The sequence below is a fragment of the Schistocerca nitens genome, chromosome 9, assembly GCF_023898315.1.
Source record: "Schistocerca nitens isolate TAMUIC-IGC-003100 chromosome 9, iqSchNite1.1, whole genome shotgun sequence".
NCBI classification, from domain to species: Eukaryota; Metazoa; Arthropoda; class Insecta; order Orthoptera; family Acrididae; genus Schistocerca; species Schistocerca nitens.
Window position 1 is genome coordinate 24665113 of NC_064622.1, and position 21416 is coordinate 24686528.

A 21416-nucleotide genomic window follows, 5' to 3' on the forward strand; every position below is an offset into this window, starting at 1 on the left:
ATGCCACCCTTGAGTTACATTTGCTACCGATTGATGACTCAAGGTGTATTACCCAAAGGTGTAAATAATGTGATAGGATCAGTCATTTATAAAACTGGAGATAAGCAAGTGACCTCTGATATAGATCTGTCTCCCTTCTTTCTGGGTTTTTTAAAAAAATCTGAGGAGGTAAACTACAACAGAATGTTGAACCACTTCTCTGAAAATAACCTGTTAGCAGAGCTCAGTTTGTCTTCTATAAATGATTCTCTACTGAGAAAGCAATGCCTCATGAACTCAACTGTGGTAAAAATGAACAACAAGAATTACCGTGTTGGAATTTTCTGTGATCTTGTGAAGCCCTTTAATTGTGTAGATCATGAAATTATTTTAGGAAAACGAAAACAGTATGGCTTTAAAGACCTTTCCTTTGCATTGGTGGAGCCTGTAACATTTGCTAATGATATCACAGAAGTGGACAAGAAGAGAATAGAAGCTTTCGAAATGTGGTGCTACAGAAGAATGCTGAAGATAAGGTGGGTAGATCACGTAAGTAATGAGGAGGTATTGAATAGGATTGGGGAGAAGAGAAGTTTGTGGCACAAGTTGATTAGAAGAAGGGATCGGTTGGTAGGACATGTTTTGAGGCATCAAGGGATCACAAATTTAGCATTGGAGGGCAGTGTGGAGGGTAAAAATCGTAAAGGTAGACCAAGAGATGAATACACTAAGCAGATTCAGAAGGATGTAGGCTGCAGTAGGTACTGGGAGATGAAGAAGATTGCACAGGATAGAGTAGCATGGAGAGCTGCATCAAACCAGTCTCAGGACTGAAGACCACAACAACAACAACAACAACATCAACAACAAGGGCCCGGGAGTAAAGGAAACAAAAGAAAAATTCGGAGTAGGTATTAAAATCCATGGAGAAGAAATAAAAACTTTGCGGTTCGCCGATGACATTGTAATTCTGTCAGAGACAGCAAAGGACTTGGAAGAGCAGTTGAACGGAATGGACATTGTCTTGAAAGGAGAATATAAGATGAACATCAACAAAAGCAAAACGAGGATCATGCAATGTAGTCGAATTAAGTCGTGTGATGCTGAGGGAATTAGATTAGGGAATGAGACACTTAAAGTAGTAAAGGAGTTTTGCTATTTGGGGAGCAAAATCACTGATGATGGTTGAAGTAGAGAAGATATAAAATGTAGACTGGCAATGGCAAGGACAGCGTTTCTGAAGAAGAGAAATTTGTTAACATTGAGTATTGATTTAGGTGTCAGGAAGCCGTTTTTGAAAGTATTTGTATGGAGTGTAGCCATGTATGGAAGTGAAACTTGGACGATAAATAGTTTAGACAAGAAGAGAATAGAAGCTTTCGAAATGTGGTGCTACAGAAGAGTGCTGAAGATTAGATGGGTAGATCACATAACTAATGAAGAGGTATTGAATAGGATTGGGGAGGAGAGGAGTTTATGGCACAACTTGACTAGAAGAAGGGATCGGTTGGTAGGACATGTTCTGAGGCATCAAGGGATCACAAATTTAGCATTGGAGGGCAGCGTGGAGGGTAAAAATCGTAGAGGGAGACCAAGAGATGAATACACTAAGCAGATTCAGAAGGATGTAGGTTGCAGTAGGTACTGGGAGATGAAGAAACTTGCACAGGATAGGGTAGCATGGAGAGCTGCATCAAACCAGTCTCAGGACTGAAGACCACAACAACAACAACATCACAGAAGTAAGGCTAAATTCAGAGTGAGGGGCCCATTCCTGTTCTTGATCTGCAGAAGTGTGTTATGTGGGACATTGGAGGACAAGCTCTCATCTTATTCTCAGACAGCAGCATAATTATTCTTAAAAAGCTCACATTGTACAATCGGAAACAAATAAAAATTACTTACAGTTACCAGAAGTAGAGATCAATTGGCATGAACTGTATTAGGCTAAATACACTCATGCTCATAAATTAAGGGTAATGCTGATACAAGGTGAAACAACGGTCTGGTGGACAGTTTGTGGATTTAAATCACCTCGGGGTACGACTGTGCGGTGCATATGACCTGCGGTCGTCGTACGGTGGCGCTGGCAGCAGTCCACACACCCAGAGGTGTGTCGGTGCATGTCAGAGAATGGTGCAGCGAGTAAGTGTGCAGATGTTTTCAGACTTGCTAATGGTGACTGTGTGTTGAAAATGGCTCAAAGAACACATATTGATGACTTTATGAGGGGCAGAATACTATGGTGACTGGAGGCTGGTCAAACACAGCAGGTCATAACATGGGCCCCTCTGTGTGCCACAGAGTGTGATCTCAACGATTCCAGCAGAGAGGAAACGTGTCCAGGTGCTACAGTACAGGACATCCCCAGTGTACACCACCAGAAGAAGACCGATATCTCACCATCAGTGCCCGCAGACGGCCGTGGGCTATTGCAGGTAGCCTTGCTCGGGACTTTACCGCAGCCACTGGAGCAGTTGTCTCCAGAAACACAGTCTACAGACAAGTGAACAGACATGGTATATTTGCCCAGAGACCTGCAAGGTGCATTCCACTGACCCTTGGTCACAGGAGAGCCCGTAAAGCCTGGTGTCAAGAACACGGTACATGGTCATTGGAACAGTGGTCCCAGGTTATGTTCACGGACAAGTCCAGGTATAGTCTGAACAGTGATTGTCACCGGGCTTTCATCTGGCATGAACCAGGAACCAGATGCCAACCCAATAAGGTCCTTGAAAGGGACCTGTATGGAGGTCGTGGTTAGATGGTGTGGGGTGGGATTATGATTGGTGCACGTACACCCCTGCATGTCTTTGACAGAGGAACTGTAACAGCTCAAGTGTGTCGGGACATCATTTTGCACCAGTATGTCCACCTTTTCAGGGGTGCAGTGGGTCCCACCTTCCTGCTGATGGATGATAACGCACGGCCTCATCGAGCTGCCATCGTGGAGTACCACCTTGAAACAGAAGATATCAGGTGAATGGAGTGGCCTGCCTGTTCTCCAGACCTAAACCCCATCAAGCAAGTCTGGGATGCTCTTGGTTGACGTATCACTGCACGTCTTCAAACCCCTATGACACTTTAGGAGTTCCGACAGGCATCGGTACGAGAATGGGACGCTATACCCCAGCAGCCACATGACCACCTGATCTTGAGTGTGCCAACCCATTGTGTGGCCTGTGTACGTGTGCATGGTGATCATATCCCATATTGATATTGGGGTACATGCACAGGAAACAGTGGTGTTTTGTAGCAGTGTGTTTCGGAACGGTTTTCTCAACTTATCACCAATACCGTGGACTTACAGATCTGTGTTGTGTGTGTTCCCTAAGTGCCTTTGCTATTAACGCCAGTTTCGTGTAGTGCCACATTGTGTGGCACCACATTTTGCAATTATCTTTAATTTATGAGCATGAGTGTATGTGAAGCTCCACCCTCCAGGAGGATAATACACCGAAATGACACCAAAAAGGGGATAAATTAACCAAGAAACTCAATTCTGTCATCTAAGTACTTGTTAGCTTCTTTCATTGCACTGATCTGCTGGTAGGGATACTAACATACTTTCACTCATTTGTTGGGATGATCTGGGAAGGTGCAGGTATTAATTCTACAAAAGCGCTCAGTTACAATTTGTGTAAACTTGGTAACCAGACATCTTGCAGGAGCTTCTTCAGCAGCCTAGGGAGTCTCACACTTGAATGTTATAGTTTTGTACTCTAGTGCAAAACTGTAATAAGTTGCCAGTAAACATCAGGCAGGGAATTGAAAGTCACTAAATATTGAAAAAAAATGCAAAGCAACAAAAATAATTAATCACTAGTCCTCCAGTTTATCAGAATATTTTTGCTCAGGGATGTTTAATTCTACAAATATACTATCTGCAGGAATGAAATGTTATTAGATACTTGGACAGTATTTCAGTTGTGTTTAAGTGCGCACTGGCTACCAAGTGATTCAACTGTATGGTGAACAGTTACTTTTACTAGTTCCATTATTTGTATTTCATCCATGACTTCCTAGTATAATAATAATATTATGAAAAGGATAGTTGCTACTCACCGTATGGTGAAGATGCTGAATCGCAGATAGGCAAAACCTATATGAGACTCAGCATCTCCTCTATAGGGTGAGTAGCAACTTTCCTTTTCTTAATATTCTTACATTCCATCCTGAATTTTCCATTGCTCGGTATAATAATAGCAGACACTGAATTCTCACTTGTAAATGCACTACTTTAATCCTCTGTTAATAATATCTGACAGTTAAATGTAATGTCTGGCCTGATCTGCAGATATTTGAAACGTAGTTTTATGTATTTGTTTCTGTGATAAATTTGTGAAACTCCTATTGTTTCTCCTTATTATAATACATATTCCATTTTTTGCTTCAAATATAATTGCAGATAACTCTGTTTTATTGAAAGTCATCATTACAACAAATTCTTGCAATGTTAATTAAAACCTAATATCTCTTATTTTACAGTAACTTTATTAGTGGCAGTGGAGTAAAAAAATATCGCTATGAGCTTAAGGGAAGCCTGCTGACTCTCATAGCTTCTCCAATGAAACTTCCTGAGGAATACGTAATCAAAGTGTTATCTGTAGAGACAGGTTATAATAAGGTGAAGTATGACAGAACTGTGTTTGTATGCTTTTTGGTTACTCAATGATTACATTGTATCCTTACATTGTATACCACATCAACTGTCTGTCTATGTGCCATTAGCAGATTGAGGCAGGACAAATTAAAGACAGGTCTGCTCAAGTGGATATATTTCCATCCTTTTCTTGCTTGTAGATAATGGCAACAATTTCTAACCCCTGATGTGGCTTACAGAAGGTTTAACCAAAGATGTTCAGGAGGTATGACATGACAATCACCCATTAATAACACTTATGCACTGAAAGGAATAAGGCAGATAATGAGTTTGAATACCCACTGCTAGTAGAACTTCTTTGAAAGGGTCTGTATTTGCTACTCCCAGTGACCTCTCTAATTTTGACACTGCTTAGCATATTTGAGTTACTGTTACAAGCATGGTCTACTCTTTTAAATTTGTTTCTCAGATGCCTTCTAAAGCTCTTCAAAGTTTAACCACGTGCAGGATTTTCAGAATGACCATTAAAGTGTTTAAATTGTGGGCACTACACAGCAGATATTGAAAATATAGACTAAAACAATAAAGAGCTAACATAAAAGTATATGCTGTGATAAAAAATACAAAACAACTAATTTCATAGAGTGAACATTACTCTTTATTCAATTACAGATGTTGCTCAAAATGCATCCTCCCAGTATTACACCATGACTGACATCACCATGCTATTTACCAACTCACATGCTCAAAGATACTGGGCAAAGTGTAAATATCTTCACCCTCAGCCTGCATCTTTGCAGCTAAGTCCTAGGCTGACATCACTGGAGTTTAATACACAATATTCTTCAGATAACGCACAGGAAAAATTTTGGGTCAACAGAAGCGTCCGATTCCACCTGTCAGCTTTGGCCTGTGATGTAAGGCTGTTGTGGTGTGTGACGTCACGACATTGCGGAGTTTAGTTTGTGAGAGTGGTGTGTTTGTAGGTGTCGTTTTGATGTGATCGGTGGTGCTCTCTGGTGGTGTGTTTACGTGTTCTGTGTTATGTAATGTTTTTGGTTTAGCTTGCATGTGTGGCGTGTTTATAGGTGGTGTATTGTTGCGATCGGTGATTCCCTCTGGTGGTGTGTTTATGGGCAGCATGTTATGTGGCGTATGGGGTTCATTTTTGTGGTAGCTGCACGTGTGTGGTATCGGTGGTGGCTGTGCTTTCAGCGGAATATTTTTCAGTGAGTTAACAATTTTGGTTTTGTTATGTCGACATTATTGTAGTTTCTTTCTGTTCGTTGTGTGTGAATTTTGGTAAATTGCTTTGTTTATGTCTTTGGTAGGTATGGATATGACTGACAAGGTCAACAGTTTTCGGTTGTCGGCGATGATGGGGGACAGTGCGTTGTCCCTAATAAAATTTCATCAGCTATTCGGCTTTTTGGCTGAAGTCATGAAGTGTTCAGTGTGGATGGCTATATGTGGAGATGTTGTAAGGTGGTGGTGAAAGTTTTGAGATTTAGTGTGGTATCGGTAGTTGCTGTTGATCTATGTAGTGTGTTCGATTCCAATTTTGATTTTCTAGGTGTTTTTTTTTGTGGTAGGATTAAGTGTGCTGGTGGTGAAATTTTTGAGATTTATATATGTAGGTCAACGGAAGTGATCGATTCCAATGGATTTTGTGTGTAGTGGAATTTGGGAAGATTGTGGGGTCTTGTTATTTTAGTGTTTTTTGTTGTTTTATGTAGTGGCGTGTGTTTATATTTAGTTTGTCCCCACCATAAAACCCCCAATTTCCCCCGCTTGTCCCGTTAGTTTCATTATATTTTTGGAGGAATATCTGTTTGGTGGTTTTCCGATCGATTTTCGTGTTTATTGTCATGTTTACGTGATGATGTCATAGGAGCGGTATGAGAGTTTTTGTGAATGGTCATTTCCACCATATTGCTGATGTCGTTGGTGGGTGGAATTGGACACCTCCGTTATCCCAAAATTTCTGCTGATTGAGCTCTGGGTCACCTTGTGTAATCCATTGTCTTCCAATCCAATTTGGATTTTGGAAAGTAGAATAGAGTGAGTGGATGCACCATTTTGTTGGCCTGCATGCAGAAGTTATCTTTATTACCTCATTTGTAGTTGTGGTTAGTGTTTCTTCCACACAAATGTGACAGTTATGGACATCAAACATATCATTGCGGTTGACAGACACCTTGTCCATGAACAAAACCCACACTGCAAAATATGGTTGTGTTGCCTAACACTGCTCAATCTCTACACGTGGAGGGACATCAAGAATCACAAATGAAAAGGAAATGAATACCTTCCTTCCTCTTACACCACTCTTGGGATTACTTTGTGTTTGCTTTACAGTTTGTTTGCCACAGCACATGTGCTACTGAATGTGTGTGTGGTGAATCTCTTTGACATGTCCTCTTTAAATCTTGGCATGTTTGTGCTTTGCACATAACATCCTTTGTTATGACAAGCTTTGACAGAAACTATTTCATCCAGACATTGAGGACAAAAGTAAAGTGGTGTAGGGACATCTGTTTGGATAGCTTTGCCCATAGATACATAATATGTTCCCATTTCCTCTTGCTTCAAAATAAATGACACACACATTGTTCTGCTCATACTAAGTGAAGTTCATGAAGCAACGTGACTATACAAACCAAACTACAAATGACGGCACTGTTTTTATGCTTATGTTTGCCTTTCAAGTGTGCCATTGCTGTGCTTTGTGGTCTCTGTAGTGCTTTGTGACAATGAAAGACACATTTAACAGTGTTGAGCTTCCTGAATGAATGCTGTCAGGACGATTGTGAAAGGTTTTAGTTGTGTTCTGATAGCATACAAACTTGTGTTTGACACCAGAGAGGCCCTCTGGTGACAGGCCTTGGCCTCTGTAACCCCACTGCTCAGCAGCTTAAAGATGGACGACATTTCTGGACATTGGTTCCTTACCTCAATTTTTTCTTCAAGGTGGCCTCTACAACCTCTTGGTTTTGTTATCTGCTTTGTGCTAAGAATACTTAATTTTATGTATTTAACAATTAGTTTGTAAGTTATATGCTGAATTTTGATAAAATAATAGGCATAAAAGTGGATCAGCTGTGGCCTGCAGGATCCTGTCTTTATTTTGTGTAGTCAGTCATGGCAACTGAGATTTATTTCAAGACATTTGCAATATTAATTTCATTGTTTGTTACCCTATATTGTTCCATCTGGTTGATGAGTGTATCAGAAGCCAAGCTAGTACTAAGCAAACAAGGAGAAAGTGAATGGTGGAAGAAATACATAGAGGGTCAATATGTGTGGAACAAAGTTGAGGACAATTCTGTAGAAAGAGTAGATGAAGGTGTGATGGGAGATATGACACTTTCAGAAGAATTTGGTGGCACTGAAAGACATAGAAATAAGGCCCCTGGAGTAGAGTATGTGATCTCAGGATTATTGAGATCCTTGGAAGAACCAGCCAAGACAAAATTATTCCACCAGGTTGTGCAGGATGTATGATACAGGAAATACCCTCACACTTCAGAAAGATTGTAGTAATTCCACTCCAAGAAGGTAGGTATGATAGATGTAATACTACCGAACCATCAATTTAATAAGCCAGGGATGCAAAATACTAACATCAGTTATTTATAGAAGCTGACCTGATAGAAGCTGACCTCAGGGAAGACCAGTTTGGTTCCGGGGAGATGTAAGAACCTGCGAATGACAGTGACCCTTTGACTTAACTTAGAAGGTAGACTGAGGAAAGGCCAACCTACATTTATAGCATTTGTAGATTTAGAGAAAGTTTTGGCAATGTGCACTGGAGTACACTCTCAAATTTTGAGAGTAGTAGGGATAAAATACAAGAAGTGGAAGGTTATCTACAACTTGTACATAAAGCAAATTATAGGTATAAGAGCTGGAGAACACGAAAGAGAAGACATAGTTGAGAAGGAAGTGAGACAAGGTTGCAGCCCATCCCCAATGTTATTCAGTTTGTATATTGAGCAAGCTGTGAGGGAAACTAAGGAGTAGTTTAGAAAGATAATTAGTATTCTGAGAGAAGAAATTAAAACTTTGTGGTTTGCCAGTGATATTGTATTTGTGTCAGGGGTTCCGAAGACCTTGGAAGAGTAGTTGCACTGAATGGATAGTGTCTTGAAGAGAGCTTATAATATATCAACAAAAGTAAATCATGGGTAATGGAATGTAGTTGAATTAAATCACGTTATGCTTTGGGAATTAGATTTGGATGAGTTTTGAGCAGCAAAGTAACTGATGATGGGCAAAGTAGGGAAGATACAAATTGCAGATTGACAGTGGCAAGAAATGCATTCTAAAAAAGAAAGAGGCATTTTCTTAACGTCTAACATAAATTTAAATGTTAGAAGGTCTGTTCAGAAGATATTTGTTTGTAGTGTATCCTTGTATGGAAGTGAAACTGGACAATAGGCAGTTCAGACAGGAAGAAGATAGAAGCTTTTGAAAAATAATGTTATAGGACAGTGTTGAAGATCAGATGAATAGATCAAATAACAAATATGGAGGTACTGAATTGAATTGGGGGAGAAAAGTAGTTTATGGCACAACTTGATAAATGAAGAAATCAGTTTACTGGACACATCTTGAGTCATCAAGGAATTATCAATTTGATAATGGAAGTAAGTGTGGAGGAGGCCACAGCTTGAATACAGTAAGCTGGTTGAAATGGGTGAAGGCTGTGGTAGTTACGTAGAGATGATGAGGCCTGCATAGGATAGACTAGCATTCAGAGCTGTATCAAATTGGTCTCTGTATTGTAGACAACAACACAGCTCAAAGTGGCTCTTTATCTTCATTGCCCTTGCAATTTTTGTGTGTCTGTTTCAAGCTGGATATAACACTTTTTTTGGAATAGAAGTCTCCATCCCCATAGTTGTCTTAACACCTAAAAATAGTTCTTTTATCTGTTGACTATCTATGCCCCATTGTTTTCTTTTGGCTATGTAGTTGGTTGTAAAATTTAATATTATTCAGCAGCCTATTGATATTAGCTAAATATCCTTATTACAATTTCACTCTCTCTCTTTTTTACATGTTTTGCTCCATATAGTCGTGTCATTATAAACAGAATTATATTTCTTGTTGTCCAGGTTTCAGATGGGTGCATAATATATGTGGCATATGTCTTTCTTTTAGTATAAGGTTGCTCTTGTATCATTATACAATCTGTGACTACTATGGAATTTTGGTTTATGACGACCTAAAACAATGTGTCAAAATGGTACTTGAATTCTGGTGTCCATCTTTTGTCAGCAGTGCTGTCATTCAATCCACATGGGGATGCTGTGAGGACCAACTCAAAACTTCAGATTGCCACTGACTTCTCTCTGGTCCTTCCAAACTCTGGATAAAACTTGGCACAGATTATCAGCTCTGTGTTTAATTTCCACGAGTAAAAATATTTCGTCTAATCTATAGAAGCTCTCATGAGTTTGAACACTGTCAGTGAAACCTTCAGTCATGGAAATATCATCTGACATTTTGCCACCAAGGTATTTTTATTTGGCCAATGAAGTTATATGGTTCCAGTTTTGACATTAACACAACTTAAGTGGTCTTTTGAGTGCCATCTAAAGCTAAAGCTCTGTCTGTTAGCCCTGTTAGTCAATTCTGTACCAGTGGGCTGCTGTTGCTTCCTCTATCGATAGCACAATTCAGATGTAGGAGCATCTCTTCACACTTTTATTTCACATATGCAAGTAATTTTTGTTTGTTTGGGCATTTATTCGAAGATGTAGTTGATATTGCAAGTCACATCACTTTGTGTGATACTTTGTAGGTGTTTTGTTTTTGTCATTCTCTTGTCATTTCTCAATAAAAGAAGGTGTTGAGAACATTTGACATCATGTCGATCAAAAGGTTAAGGAAAATATAACGCTGTCAAGCCGTATGCCCCTGTTAAACTTGTCCACTCTGAAGGTAAGAATACATTTTATCTGACTTAATTATATTATGTTTCCCTCTTTTACTATTTTTGCATCGTATTATTCCATATGTGACTCTTAGCCCTAAGAAATCATGTGAAACAATCCCCCACCTAGCTTTTAAGTTTAAGCATATGTTTATTTACTTTCTTATAGATAAAGTTGAGTATCTCTTCAAAAGTAGATTAATTCTAAAACTTACTGTCAGTATCAATTAACAAATTAAACATTATACTCCACTTATAACTGAAACTAACTTTACAGGAATACCAGCAATACAAAATACTAATCACTGACAAACCTCTGAGCCCCGAGTTTAAATCAAAGCCTCCTGGAGATGATATGCCACATCTTGAAATGAAAATCACCTGTTTGAATGAGTACGTATGTCTACAAAGACATCTTGATTGCAAAAATAGTACTAAATTTGTCATCTCTTCATGATTATAATATTTTATATGCTTTAAAGACATAGTTGTGAAAGAATAATAAAATTTTAAGTCTCTCAAGGTTTTTGTGTAATAAGTGGAGTGCAGGTACACATAATTAACATAACATGAAAACTGATCTGTTGAAACGTAATAATACCGAGACTAATGGGTGTCATTCTCCAACAATTGCAATTTAATCAGATGCCAGTATGCTACCCTCCTAAATACTTCCCCTGCACATACACAAACAAACAGTCCTTTTGTTATGAGACAAAAGAGAGAGGCAATCTAAAATCATGGATTGAATATGAATATTAGTATGAGAGACATCAACTCGCTGTCAGAACCAAGAGACAGTGACTAAGAATTTGTGAAGTTGACTTTGACTTGGTTTTTATCATTTCATTCTTTGTCAGGACACACACATTCAGATTGTAGGGGAGGAAGACTGAGAATGGGAGTAACAATTCAAGAATTGTAAGATACTAGGATCAGAGGAGGAGAAGAATCCAGATGCCAGTTCCAATGAGGCTTGTGCTTATAATATTTTGTAATTATCAAACTGATACAAGACAGCAGTAAGCAAGATGGTACAGTGATTAAGTCAGTAGACGTTTATTGAAGAGGAATGAGGCTTGAATCGTAATACAGCAGTCCTGTTTTAGGTTTTCAGCGTTTGCCCTAGATCACATCAGCTGAATGTTAGGGTTAGGATGTTTTCTTCACAAAGACAGCGGCCAGTTTCCACTTTTATTCTGATTCACTGCAGTTGCATGTGAAGTTCATCAGTGTTGAAGAGTTATTGAACTCCTAGTTCCTTTGATATAGTGTGGTACTGGTACTTCACATGTCCTTAAGTCCAGTGTAGTGACAACTCTATACAGTGAAACCTCTATATAACGTTTTTCAAGGGACCACAAATTCTGAACACTGTATAGAGGTAAACATTATAAAGAGGAAGGCTTCCAAATAATAATTATAGGGCATTACTGAAGATCGGGATACCACTAATCAGCTTTGACAAATGGTGCCATAGATGACATTTTAAATTTTCACAACATTGTAATATGATATTCATTGCAAATGATGAATGTATGAAATGATTAGTTTTTTGTAATTAAAACTTGGGGCCCGGTAGGTGGATGGGTGAAAGTAAATGGCACCAAAAAGATCACAAACAGAATGTGCGTTACATGTCACGTGACCAGGTTCTGCCGCTGACATGTGAAACACGCTGAGCGCAGGCTTTCCGAGCCGGTGCAAACTGTGAATCCACAGAACGGAAAACGATGCGTCTACATCCAGTCACTTAAACATTATAAAGAGGTAAATAATTGACCAGGGTTCCAAAAATATGAGCATTATATGGAGGAAATTGTAATATAGAGGAAACACAGTAAAGAGGAACATTTAACATTGTTTATATGGACTTTTAGTCGGGACCGAAAAAAACAGATGTAACATAGAGGAAAACATTATATGGAGGAACGTTATAAAGAGGTTTCACTGTATATGCTATCATGCTCTGCAACCAAGTACTGCTAAAACTATCTCTATATATGCTATCGTGCCCTGCAACTAAGTACTGCTAAAACTATCATGGCATTTTGTTCTAACAACAGTTGATGCACACCCAAAATAAACTGTGATCTGTGCAAGTTGTAAATGACTGAAGCAAACAATCAAAAGGGTAAAGGTGATCTGCATTGAAAATGAAGCACAATAATTACAGGTTCCAACACACAGTGTGTATGTAATTGTAAATTTTTGGTGCACAGAAGACTTACATCCTTTGTCCATTCCCTATGCCTAATTAATAAACATCTCAGTTGGCTAAGTGATGAGCGGTAAACGTTGTACACCCTCATTTGTACTATGACACATGTAGTGTCTGGCTTATTGCCTCTGGTGCTGGAATTATTTGGTTCTTCGTGTGTGGGACAGTATGAGAAAAGACAACTGCCTGTATACTTCCATACATGCCCTAATCTGTCTAATTTTGGTTCAAATGGCTCTGAGCACTATGGGACTCAACTGCTGAGGTCATTAGTCCCCTAGAACTTAGAACTAGTTAAACCTAACTAACCTAAGGACATCACAAACATCCATGCCCGAGGCAGGATTCGAACCTGCGACCGTAGCGGTCTTGCGGTTCCAGACTGCAGCGCCTTTAACCTCACGGCCACTTCGGCCAGCTGTCTAATTTTGGCAGAAGTATCTGAGAGCTACTTATGGGGAAAAAGCAGGTTTTAAAATTTCGAGATTGTATCACTGGAGTTTGTTCTAATCACAAAACTCTTCTTTGAGCTTCTTAAGTTTCTGTTATCAGTCTCATCTCTTACAGACACCAGACACATTACTCTAGAATACAATAAATCTTGATCTGCTGTGTTTATAGAGTAGCTTCTTCTTCTCATAACACCTTTAATGAATCACAGTCTTCCCTCACTTTGCACACATTTAACACTCATTAGAGTAAGGTATATCATAGTGAGTTATTTCATATTGCTTGTAACACTTGTGCAAGGCAGTTGAAATATTTTTTTGTGTGCTGGATACCCTATACAGTGGCATGTTATTATGATGGGATATGATTATCTAATGTGATTAGGCTACTAATACTATACAGAAAAAAATTCAGGGACCTATGTTGGCCTGAAAAGGAGATCCATATAACCAATTATTTAAAAACACTAACCTTTAAATCTTCAGATTCCCACACACCACTTAAAACTTCAGGCACACCACAATCTGTGGGACTAAATTTTTTTATTATAAGCTAAAGGGCAAGAGCACCATCAACTTGTCTGGAGTTGACTGCTTTTCTCACATTTGTGATGCTACTTAACAGACACAGTGATCTGCATTTCCACTGAAAATTGTCCCTTTCAGCTCACAACTAAGTGATTGATTCCTGGTATTTTCTTTTTATTGGTGTCCACAGTCACTGTGGAAAACACACATTAAGCACCTGCCGATTCAATTCGCTACTCAGTGTTAAGTCGACCACCGTGTTAAAAGTACACATAAATGAACATTGACACACATTCTGGTAAATATCAGCCTCCCTATTGGATTCCTTTGTTATTTATTTGTATTTGTTTATTTTGTAATTTTTTAAAAGGAGTTTTAGGACTGGAAAATGTGAACTTAACAATGCATTTTGTTTAGTGTGTAACTTATTCAAGTTCCTACTCATAAATGTAATAGGAAATATTTAATCGGTTCCCAAACATAAAATTGCGTCAACCTGTGCACAATATTATCACAATTATTAATGAACTAATTAATACAATAGCCCTGAAAATATGATTTACTTCTCTGTAAATTCCTAATTAATATCCTAGTCTTGGAAATTTACAGCAAATTTTAAAACTCCTGTTTTTCTTCCTAGAAACAGGAGCACTTAGTTTTCTTTCTGTTTGATCGTAGTCGATAAGACACACATTCTCTCTCAGGATATTCGAACTGTAATCTGCCACAGTTTCTAATGAAGTGAACTTAAGCCCTTCTCCAGAAACCAGTTCCTCAATGCAATCCATGGAATATGATATGTTGATAGATACACAAGCACACACACAAAATTCAAGCTTTCGCAACCCACGGTTGCTTCATCTGGAAAGAGGGAAGGAGAGGGAAAGATGAAAGGATGTGGGTTTTAAGGGAGAGGGTAAGGAGTCATTTCAATCCCGGGGGCGGAAAAAGGGACAAGTATACACTCGCTCGCGCGCACGCACGCACGCACGCGCACACACACACACACACACACACACACACACACACACACACACACACACACAAGGAGACATATGTAAAGGCAAAGAGTTTGGGCAGAGATGTCAGTCGAGGCGGAAGTACAGAGGCAAAGATGTTATTGAATGACAAGTGAGGTATGAGCGACGGTAAATTGAAATTAGCGGAGGTTGAGGCCTGGTGGGTAACGGGAAGAGAGGATGTATTGAAGGGCAAGACTGCTTCTCCCAGCAGTGCCGGTGTCGATTCTGGAAACTTTTCCATACTAGATTGTGATGATACTAGTTTATTAAAGACTTTCTGTGACTCAAATGGAGAAATTTCTTAGGACCAGAATTCAGACTTCCAGTTTGCAATTTATTAGGATTGATGGTCTCTGTCAGTGCACTAATAAAAGTGAGAAAAGTGTCCTTTGGAATTGATCAGTCTTCTTTCTACTTCCTGGCACCATTTTGTCAATATTGATCTCCATACCTTTTCGGGGAGTGTGTAAAATGCCATGTCTAGAAGTGGTAGAAAATGTGTAGCATTCGGAGGGAGACAGGTGAATTTAATTTTGTGCTCCTTACATATTTTCGGCACCACTGATGAAAAATGGAAAGGCAGATTGTCCACTCTTCCTTGTTTCCTGGTCCAAGGTATTCCGATAGTCTGGAACCTCTCTGTAAATGCGACTTCATCGAACCATCCAGACTACGTACGACCTATTATAGTTGGTTCCTGGAGGCCCTCCTTACATCCACATGTGTTCAAATTTATAAATGAAATACACAGACATAAGTAAGACGTTGGCTGTACCAGGAAACATCATACTGATTGCTGATTTAGAAGAGTTCATTATTCTCTCTGGATACTTGGTTCCGACACACACTGTTGCAACAAGTTCATCAGCTAGATTGGTTTCTCTGTAATTTAGGCCATTAGAAGGGTTCATGCCTTCTAGAGTCTTTTCAAGGCTTGCAAAATAGTTATTAACTGTGTTGATATCAATCTAAAACACAAATAATACGTTATAATAATAATAATAATAATAATAATAATAATAATAATAATTTCAAACATAAAAAATAAAAATTCCTTCATAAAACAACATAAAAATCTGTTGTATCAGTAACTATTTAAAACTGCAGTGCCTTTGTTTTATTAGCAGGAATTTTTCATGAAATTCTGATTGGCAGCATGGCATTTTGATGAATGGAACCATCCACTCACTCTTCTCCCGGGAAATTGTTTTTGAGCACTTTTTTATTCCATCTGACTTTGTAAGGATGGCTTGCTAATACCTGAATGTCAAATTTTGAATGGATATCCCCAGTCTGAAACAGTAATCAATTAATCAGGTGTTCTGCAGTGATTTTTGTTCCTCTACATTAAACACAGTTTCTTTTCCTTATTTTCCCATATGTATTCTCATTATACTGTTTGCCAAGGTAGTTTGTGGAATTCCATTCTTTTTTCAGCATTTCTAATTGTTGATATGTTTGATTGTGTATATTAAGTTGCCTTCAAAAAATCTAGATATTTAGAAGACATGTCCATCACCTGCAGCAGTACAGAGAACACTGACAATGGAAGTCTAGAAACCACAGCAAGATAACAACAGTTTTCACAGCAGAACAAAATCGTGCTGTAACCAATGCAGCTATTCTGGCTTGTCGGATGCCTGGTCGAATCTGTACTGGAATACTATTTAAATTTGTGACAAGTTTCAATAGCACTGAAAATTTTTTGAATAATAGAATTATTATTACAGAAATACATTTAGTTTATATTTCAGTACAGCTTAAAAGGGCTAAGTTGGACACAATACCTTTTTTTCCAATTTTTGCTGTTGGAAACAATGAGTTATAAATAATCAAAGACACACAATATGTTCTGTGCCACCTTGCGACGTCAAAGGGGAGATCTTGTCAGTCGGCTAGAAACCAGCAGTTGTGACTAGTAGCTAATTGTCATGACAAACATGTAAATTTAGGAAGTGTTCTCAGTGGTCGGATGTAGACCACCCACCCCCTCCCCCCTGTCAATTCTACATGGAACATGCTTCTATGAAACACATTATCTGTGGTATGTTAGTGGGAAACTAGTCCTCCTCTTTTAAATGTCATAAAGGCCAGTCGTACAGTTTGAATAGTGAAGTAGTACATTTAGTGGAAGATTAAATAATATTTCAGTAACGTATGTAAAAAGTACTGTGTGTTGTTTCCTTTAATAAAGTTTGATTTTGTACTTGTAGTTTCTCCTGTATAAGAAATCAAATGATTTGAAAATTGTGCATTTCGCATGCACTAGTACATACCAGTTTGCAGTTGTTGTTTTGGTTATCATCCTTTTCTCCATTTCTCCATTCGTGTAACACACCAGCTATTCTCTTTAATTCAGCCTATGTGCTGAATCCTGCATCATGTACAGTCTGCCGTACACATACATATCTAGGACTGTCCCTGCAATTATTTCCTTTCAACACCCCTTTCACTACACAGTTATCAGCAACATCTTGTGCCCAACCTCTCTGACTCATTGTGGCCTTTACTGGTATTTTCCTTATTCTCTCATCACAGATATAATTTCTAAATCAGTCCATGTGGTCTTCAGTAGTGTCCTACAACACCAGTTATCAGACCTGTATAAGCCTACACTTCAAACATAAATTTTCATTGAATTCTTTTTGGTCTCAAGTTTTAAATCTTTGAAAGTTAGCAGGTGTTTCTTTGTATAGAAATCCTTGTGCGGTCTCTGCTACTGTATTTTTCTTGCATTTTTCTTAGCAGAATTTGTCCCTGGTCTCCTAGAATCCATTGTCCAAGTGTGACATTTAGCCATCCAGAAAACGTAATAGAGAGTGAGAAGTATCCAAGAATTCAAATGTAAAGCAAAAATTGTATTATCGTTCCTAAAAACTACTTCAGTACGACAAAAATAAAACAATGGAAAATCCATGATGGAATGTAAAAATATTGTTACCTCAGTATGACAGATTTTTATAAGAGGTCAAAACTAGAAAAGATACAAGGCCGAGTTAATTGTCACCACTGATGTTTACTTGTTCAGTGAAAAGAAAATTAATCATCTGTTGTTGTTTGTCAATGACAGAAAATCAATTCAATATGATCCACTGATGATGCAGCAGTGATAGCTGAAAGTGAATAGGGTTTGAATATTGTGCTAAATGTAATGGAACATGGGCTAGCTGCAGGTTAAGATATGCTCATAGAGAAGAAAGCATCACAGGCAGACATGCAAGAGGCCTAAACGTTGCAGCTGGGAACAAGACACTTGATAGGTACATGCAAGACATAGAAGCAAGGATAAGGCCAAAATATCTTTTATGAGAATAAATTGCAACTAATGTCCAAGAATAAAACTCATGCCTAGTTTCAAATGTACTAAATGAGTCTGAAGTCTGTAAAGGAATTCGCAAAACGGGCTACAATTGGCGTATTGAGAAAGTATGTGGCTATACTCGTAATCAGTTCCTTTTGAACTTGAACACATCAGGTCACAATTCATTTCTCATACTAAAGGATTTTTGATCATATAATTATGACTCAGCTACTGTGATCTGTATGCATTACATTGCACTCAGATTTTATGATTACATAATATTAACGGGGTGGGGGATAATAGTTTAACTACATTTAATATTCTCATTTGAAAAATCATTGCCTCATTTAGTGACTGGGAACTACAATGCTAAACAGAATTAAGAATAGCAATTTTTCAGTTGATATGGTGCAGTTCTTCTGTTACTACATGCCAGCCATTCTGAAGAAGGGACTGTGGCATAATATTTGATGACAGTGTAATACCCCTCTTTGCACCATGTCAAAGATTGTTTGTCAGAGGAACATGATAAATATTTGATCAAAGGTTTGTTGTCAAAGAAATTTGATAGTGTAATACCATCCTCAGCTACAGCATATGTGTGCCCTGCAAGATTTTCAATATCCTCTAACTCTCTTATGCCACCATCTTAGTCAGTTATTTCATTATCATTATTAATTTAAATTTTCCCGTGAGGCCAGTGAAAGAAAGAAGACTATAAAAGTTACACAAAACCTAATTACATTTACAGTTTACTCTTAACTGACCTGTACAGGCATGATCGTTTTGTAATAAGAAGGCTAGACGAAGAAAACAATATTTTTTAAAAAAAATTTATGCTCTTCAAATTCTCAATATTTTGAGATGAAATGTACACAAATGTTAATTGTAAATTTTATAAATGCAAGAACAAGGAATTTTTAATATTTGGGAATGATTTCAATCAAAATTTTGTGCAGCACACCTGCACTGTACCTTAGATGGCTTCTGTATGCCATTTTGAGACTGCTTCCTAGTTTGATAGGCTACAAGCATCCTATATCAGTTTGTTTGTACATTTTTTTATGTTTAAAGAGGGAAACTGTAATCCTATCAACAGGAAAATTCACCCAACAAAATTATGAAATTGTGAGATGGAATTCTTGGCCAATGACTTACCTTCAGTAAAACTTTTAGCAGTTTCAATAAATTTTGTACACACAAAAGTATACAAAATCATCCAAGCTTACAGAACTATCAGCTCCTTCCTTGGGGAAGAGAGAGACTCCTACTCTCTCCGACACCTCTCTGTTCATCTCTGTTTCTCCTCAGTCTCACAAACGGTGAGATCCTCCTGACCTGGGATCTGAGACACCTGATCTTCCTTTTTGAATCTCCTCAACCAGACCCTCTTGCCTCACCAAGGGAGGAAAGAATAGTTCCAAAATCTGGGATAACTTTGTGTACTTTTGTGTGTGTCCATCCTCTCCAGGTTGTAATGTAAGTGTGATCAGGAAAGAATGTTTGTAGTTGGGGTTCAAAATCTCAGCCATTGTTGTGATACCACCTACTTCACTGCAAGTTTGGTTAATAAGTATCTGAACAGACAATTTGAATCCATAGTCAAGTTTCACAAGTGTCTAAATCTTTATAATGATGTTCTTTGATAGAGCTACCTGCCTCCTTAACCATTGTTGCTAATTTACGCCTGTGCAGTGGCACTTAACTCGGGGGTAAGCCAGTTTGAAACCAAGTAGTGAATGAAATTTTTGCTGCCATTATTTGGCCAGTAATGCAAGGAAAGGTAATGACATGAAGTTCCTTATACCAATCAGTGTGCTAATGCCCTGAATTAAATTCAAAACCTCACCACAGTGTCATGACATGAAGGTATGTGACACTGTTGTTGGTGATCCATTCATCACTTGGAGACACTAACTTCTGCAACTCCTTGATGCTATTCGAGAGGTGTTGGATGTGTAACAGGACCAGGCTTTACCCTCGCCCTTTATCATCATCATCATCATCATCATCATCGTCCCAAACCAGCATAAGACTACAAACAATGGAAACTTCATGTAGGAATATCAACGTTGTGAGAAAAGATAGATTGCTACTTACCACAAAGAAGACATGTTAAGTTGCAGACAGGCACAATTAATTGTACCTGTCTGCAACGTAACATGTCTTCTTTGTGGTAAGTAGCACTCTATCTTTTCTTACATTGGGATACCTAAGTCGTCAAGTCTGTATGACATTTACATGATTCTTATTTTTTAATCTCTGTAGAGTTTTTGGTTTCAGATGTTGAAACTTCTTGTTGGTTTTTCTTGTGATTTCTAATTAATTTAACTATCCTCTTAAGAGTTCTTTTGAACCTGTTGTACAAATCTCCATTTACGTCATTGTGTGTACTCTAGCACTAGATTTAAATTGTGATGGACATTTAATATCACTACCATGGTTTGTGCATACTGATTTTAGAGGCTATGTCCTTATAGAATTCTGAATTTTTGAATTGACAATTTGTGATAGCTATTTCTTTTAAACAAAACAGAAAGATTTTCTGAGTGCGCCCTTTAAAAAAATGTCTAAAATTCAAGTGAAAAATATTAATTTTCGATCCTCATGTAGCATTTATCTCTTTCTACAGTCTGTCATGTTTCTACAGTTTGTCATGTTAAATGCAGACCTTTAGATTCCTTCTCAACTACCTTTCCTTTATTCAAAGGAATCTGTCAGAGAGTGTCAGCTACTTTCTATCATAACCAAACAACTTTTAAAAGAAATATGTTGGTGTTGGTGGTGGTGGTGGTGGTGGTAGTAGTAGTAGTAGTAGTAGTAGTAGTAGTATGTTCCAAAAAATTGGCTTTAATCTGCTGTAAGTATTACGAGATTTTGGGATTCAGTTAAGATGTATGTTTTAGGCATTATTTTTACATATAATGAGTATATCTTTAAGTAGCTCAAAGGTACTTTTTTGTGTTTCAGTGCAACCCAATTCCTGTCTCAAGCATTCAGCCTGCATGGAAATTTACTTCTCTCTTTAGACACAGATCTCCAGAATCTTGCTGCATCTCCACCTCCAGCTGATGACATTGTGGGCTTACAAGGGAAGATTCGCAACCTGCTAAATGTGCATTGGGTTAGCTTGCTCAAAACCCATCCCTTAGAGTGCCAGAGGGATGCACGTTTTCAGGTGCAGCTATCAGCTGCACTAGAAATGTAAGTCTTTCTGTGAGGGTAATTCAAAGCTAAAATTTTTGAAAGTTATTAAGTTCTATTTTTGCTGTTGGGTGACACATTATTAATACATGTTATTACCAAAAAGTACTATGTGCTTAACTGTAACATTTTTAGCAAGTACGAAAAGTTTCTCTTGATCATTTTGCT

General features: G+C 38.2%; 1 protein-coding gene across 2 annotated transcripts in view; it reads left to right on the forward strand.

Moving 5' to 3' along the window:
* LOC126204401 (ankyrin repeat domain-containing protein 27-like) overlaps nucleotides 1-21416 on the forward strand; it is a 113713-nt gene that overhangs the window by 3474 nt on the left and 88823 nt on the right. For both annotated transcript variants that reach the window (XM_049938778.1, XM_049938779.1), the window contains exons 4-6: nucleotides 4468-4606; nucleotides 10801-10916; nucleotides 21015-21248. In XM_049938778.1, coding sequence (XP_049794735.1) covers nucleotides 4468-4606; nucleotides 10801-10916; nucleotides 21015-21248 — 489 coding nt within the window. The remainder of the gene's footprint in view (nucleotides 1-4467; nucleotides 4607-10800; nucleotides 10917-21014; nucleotides 21249-21416) is intronic.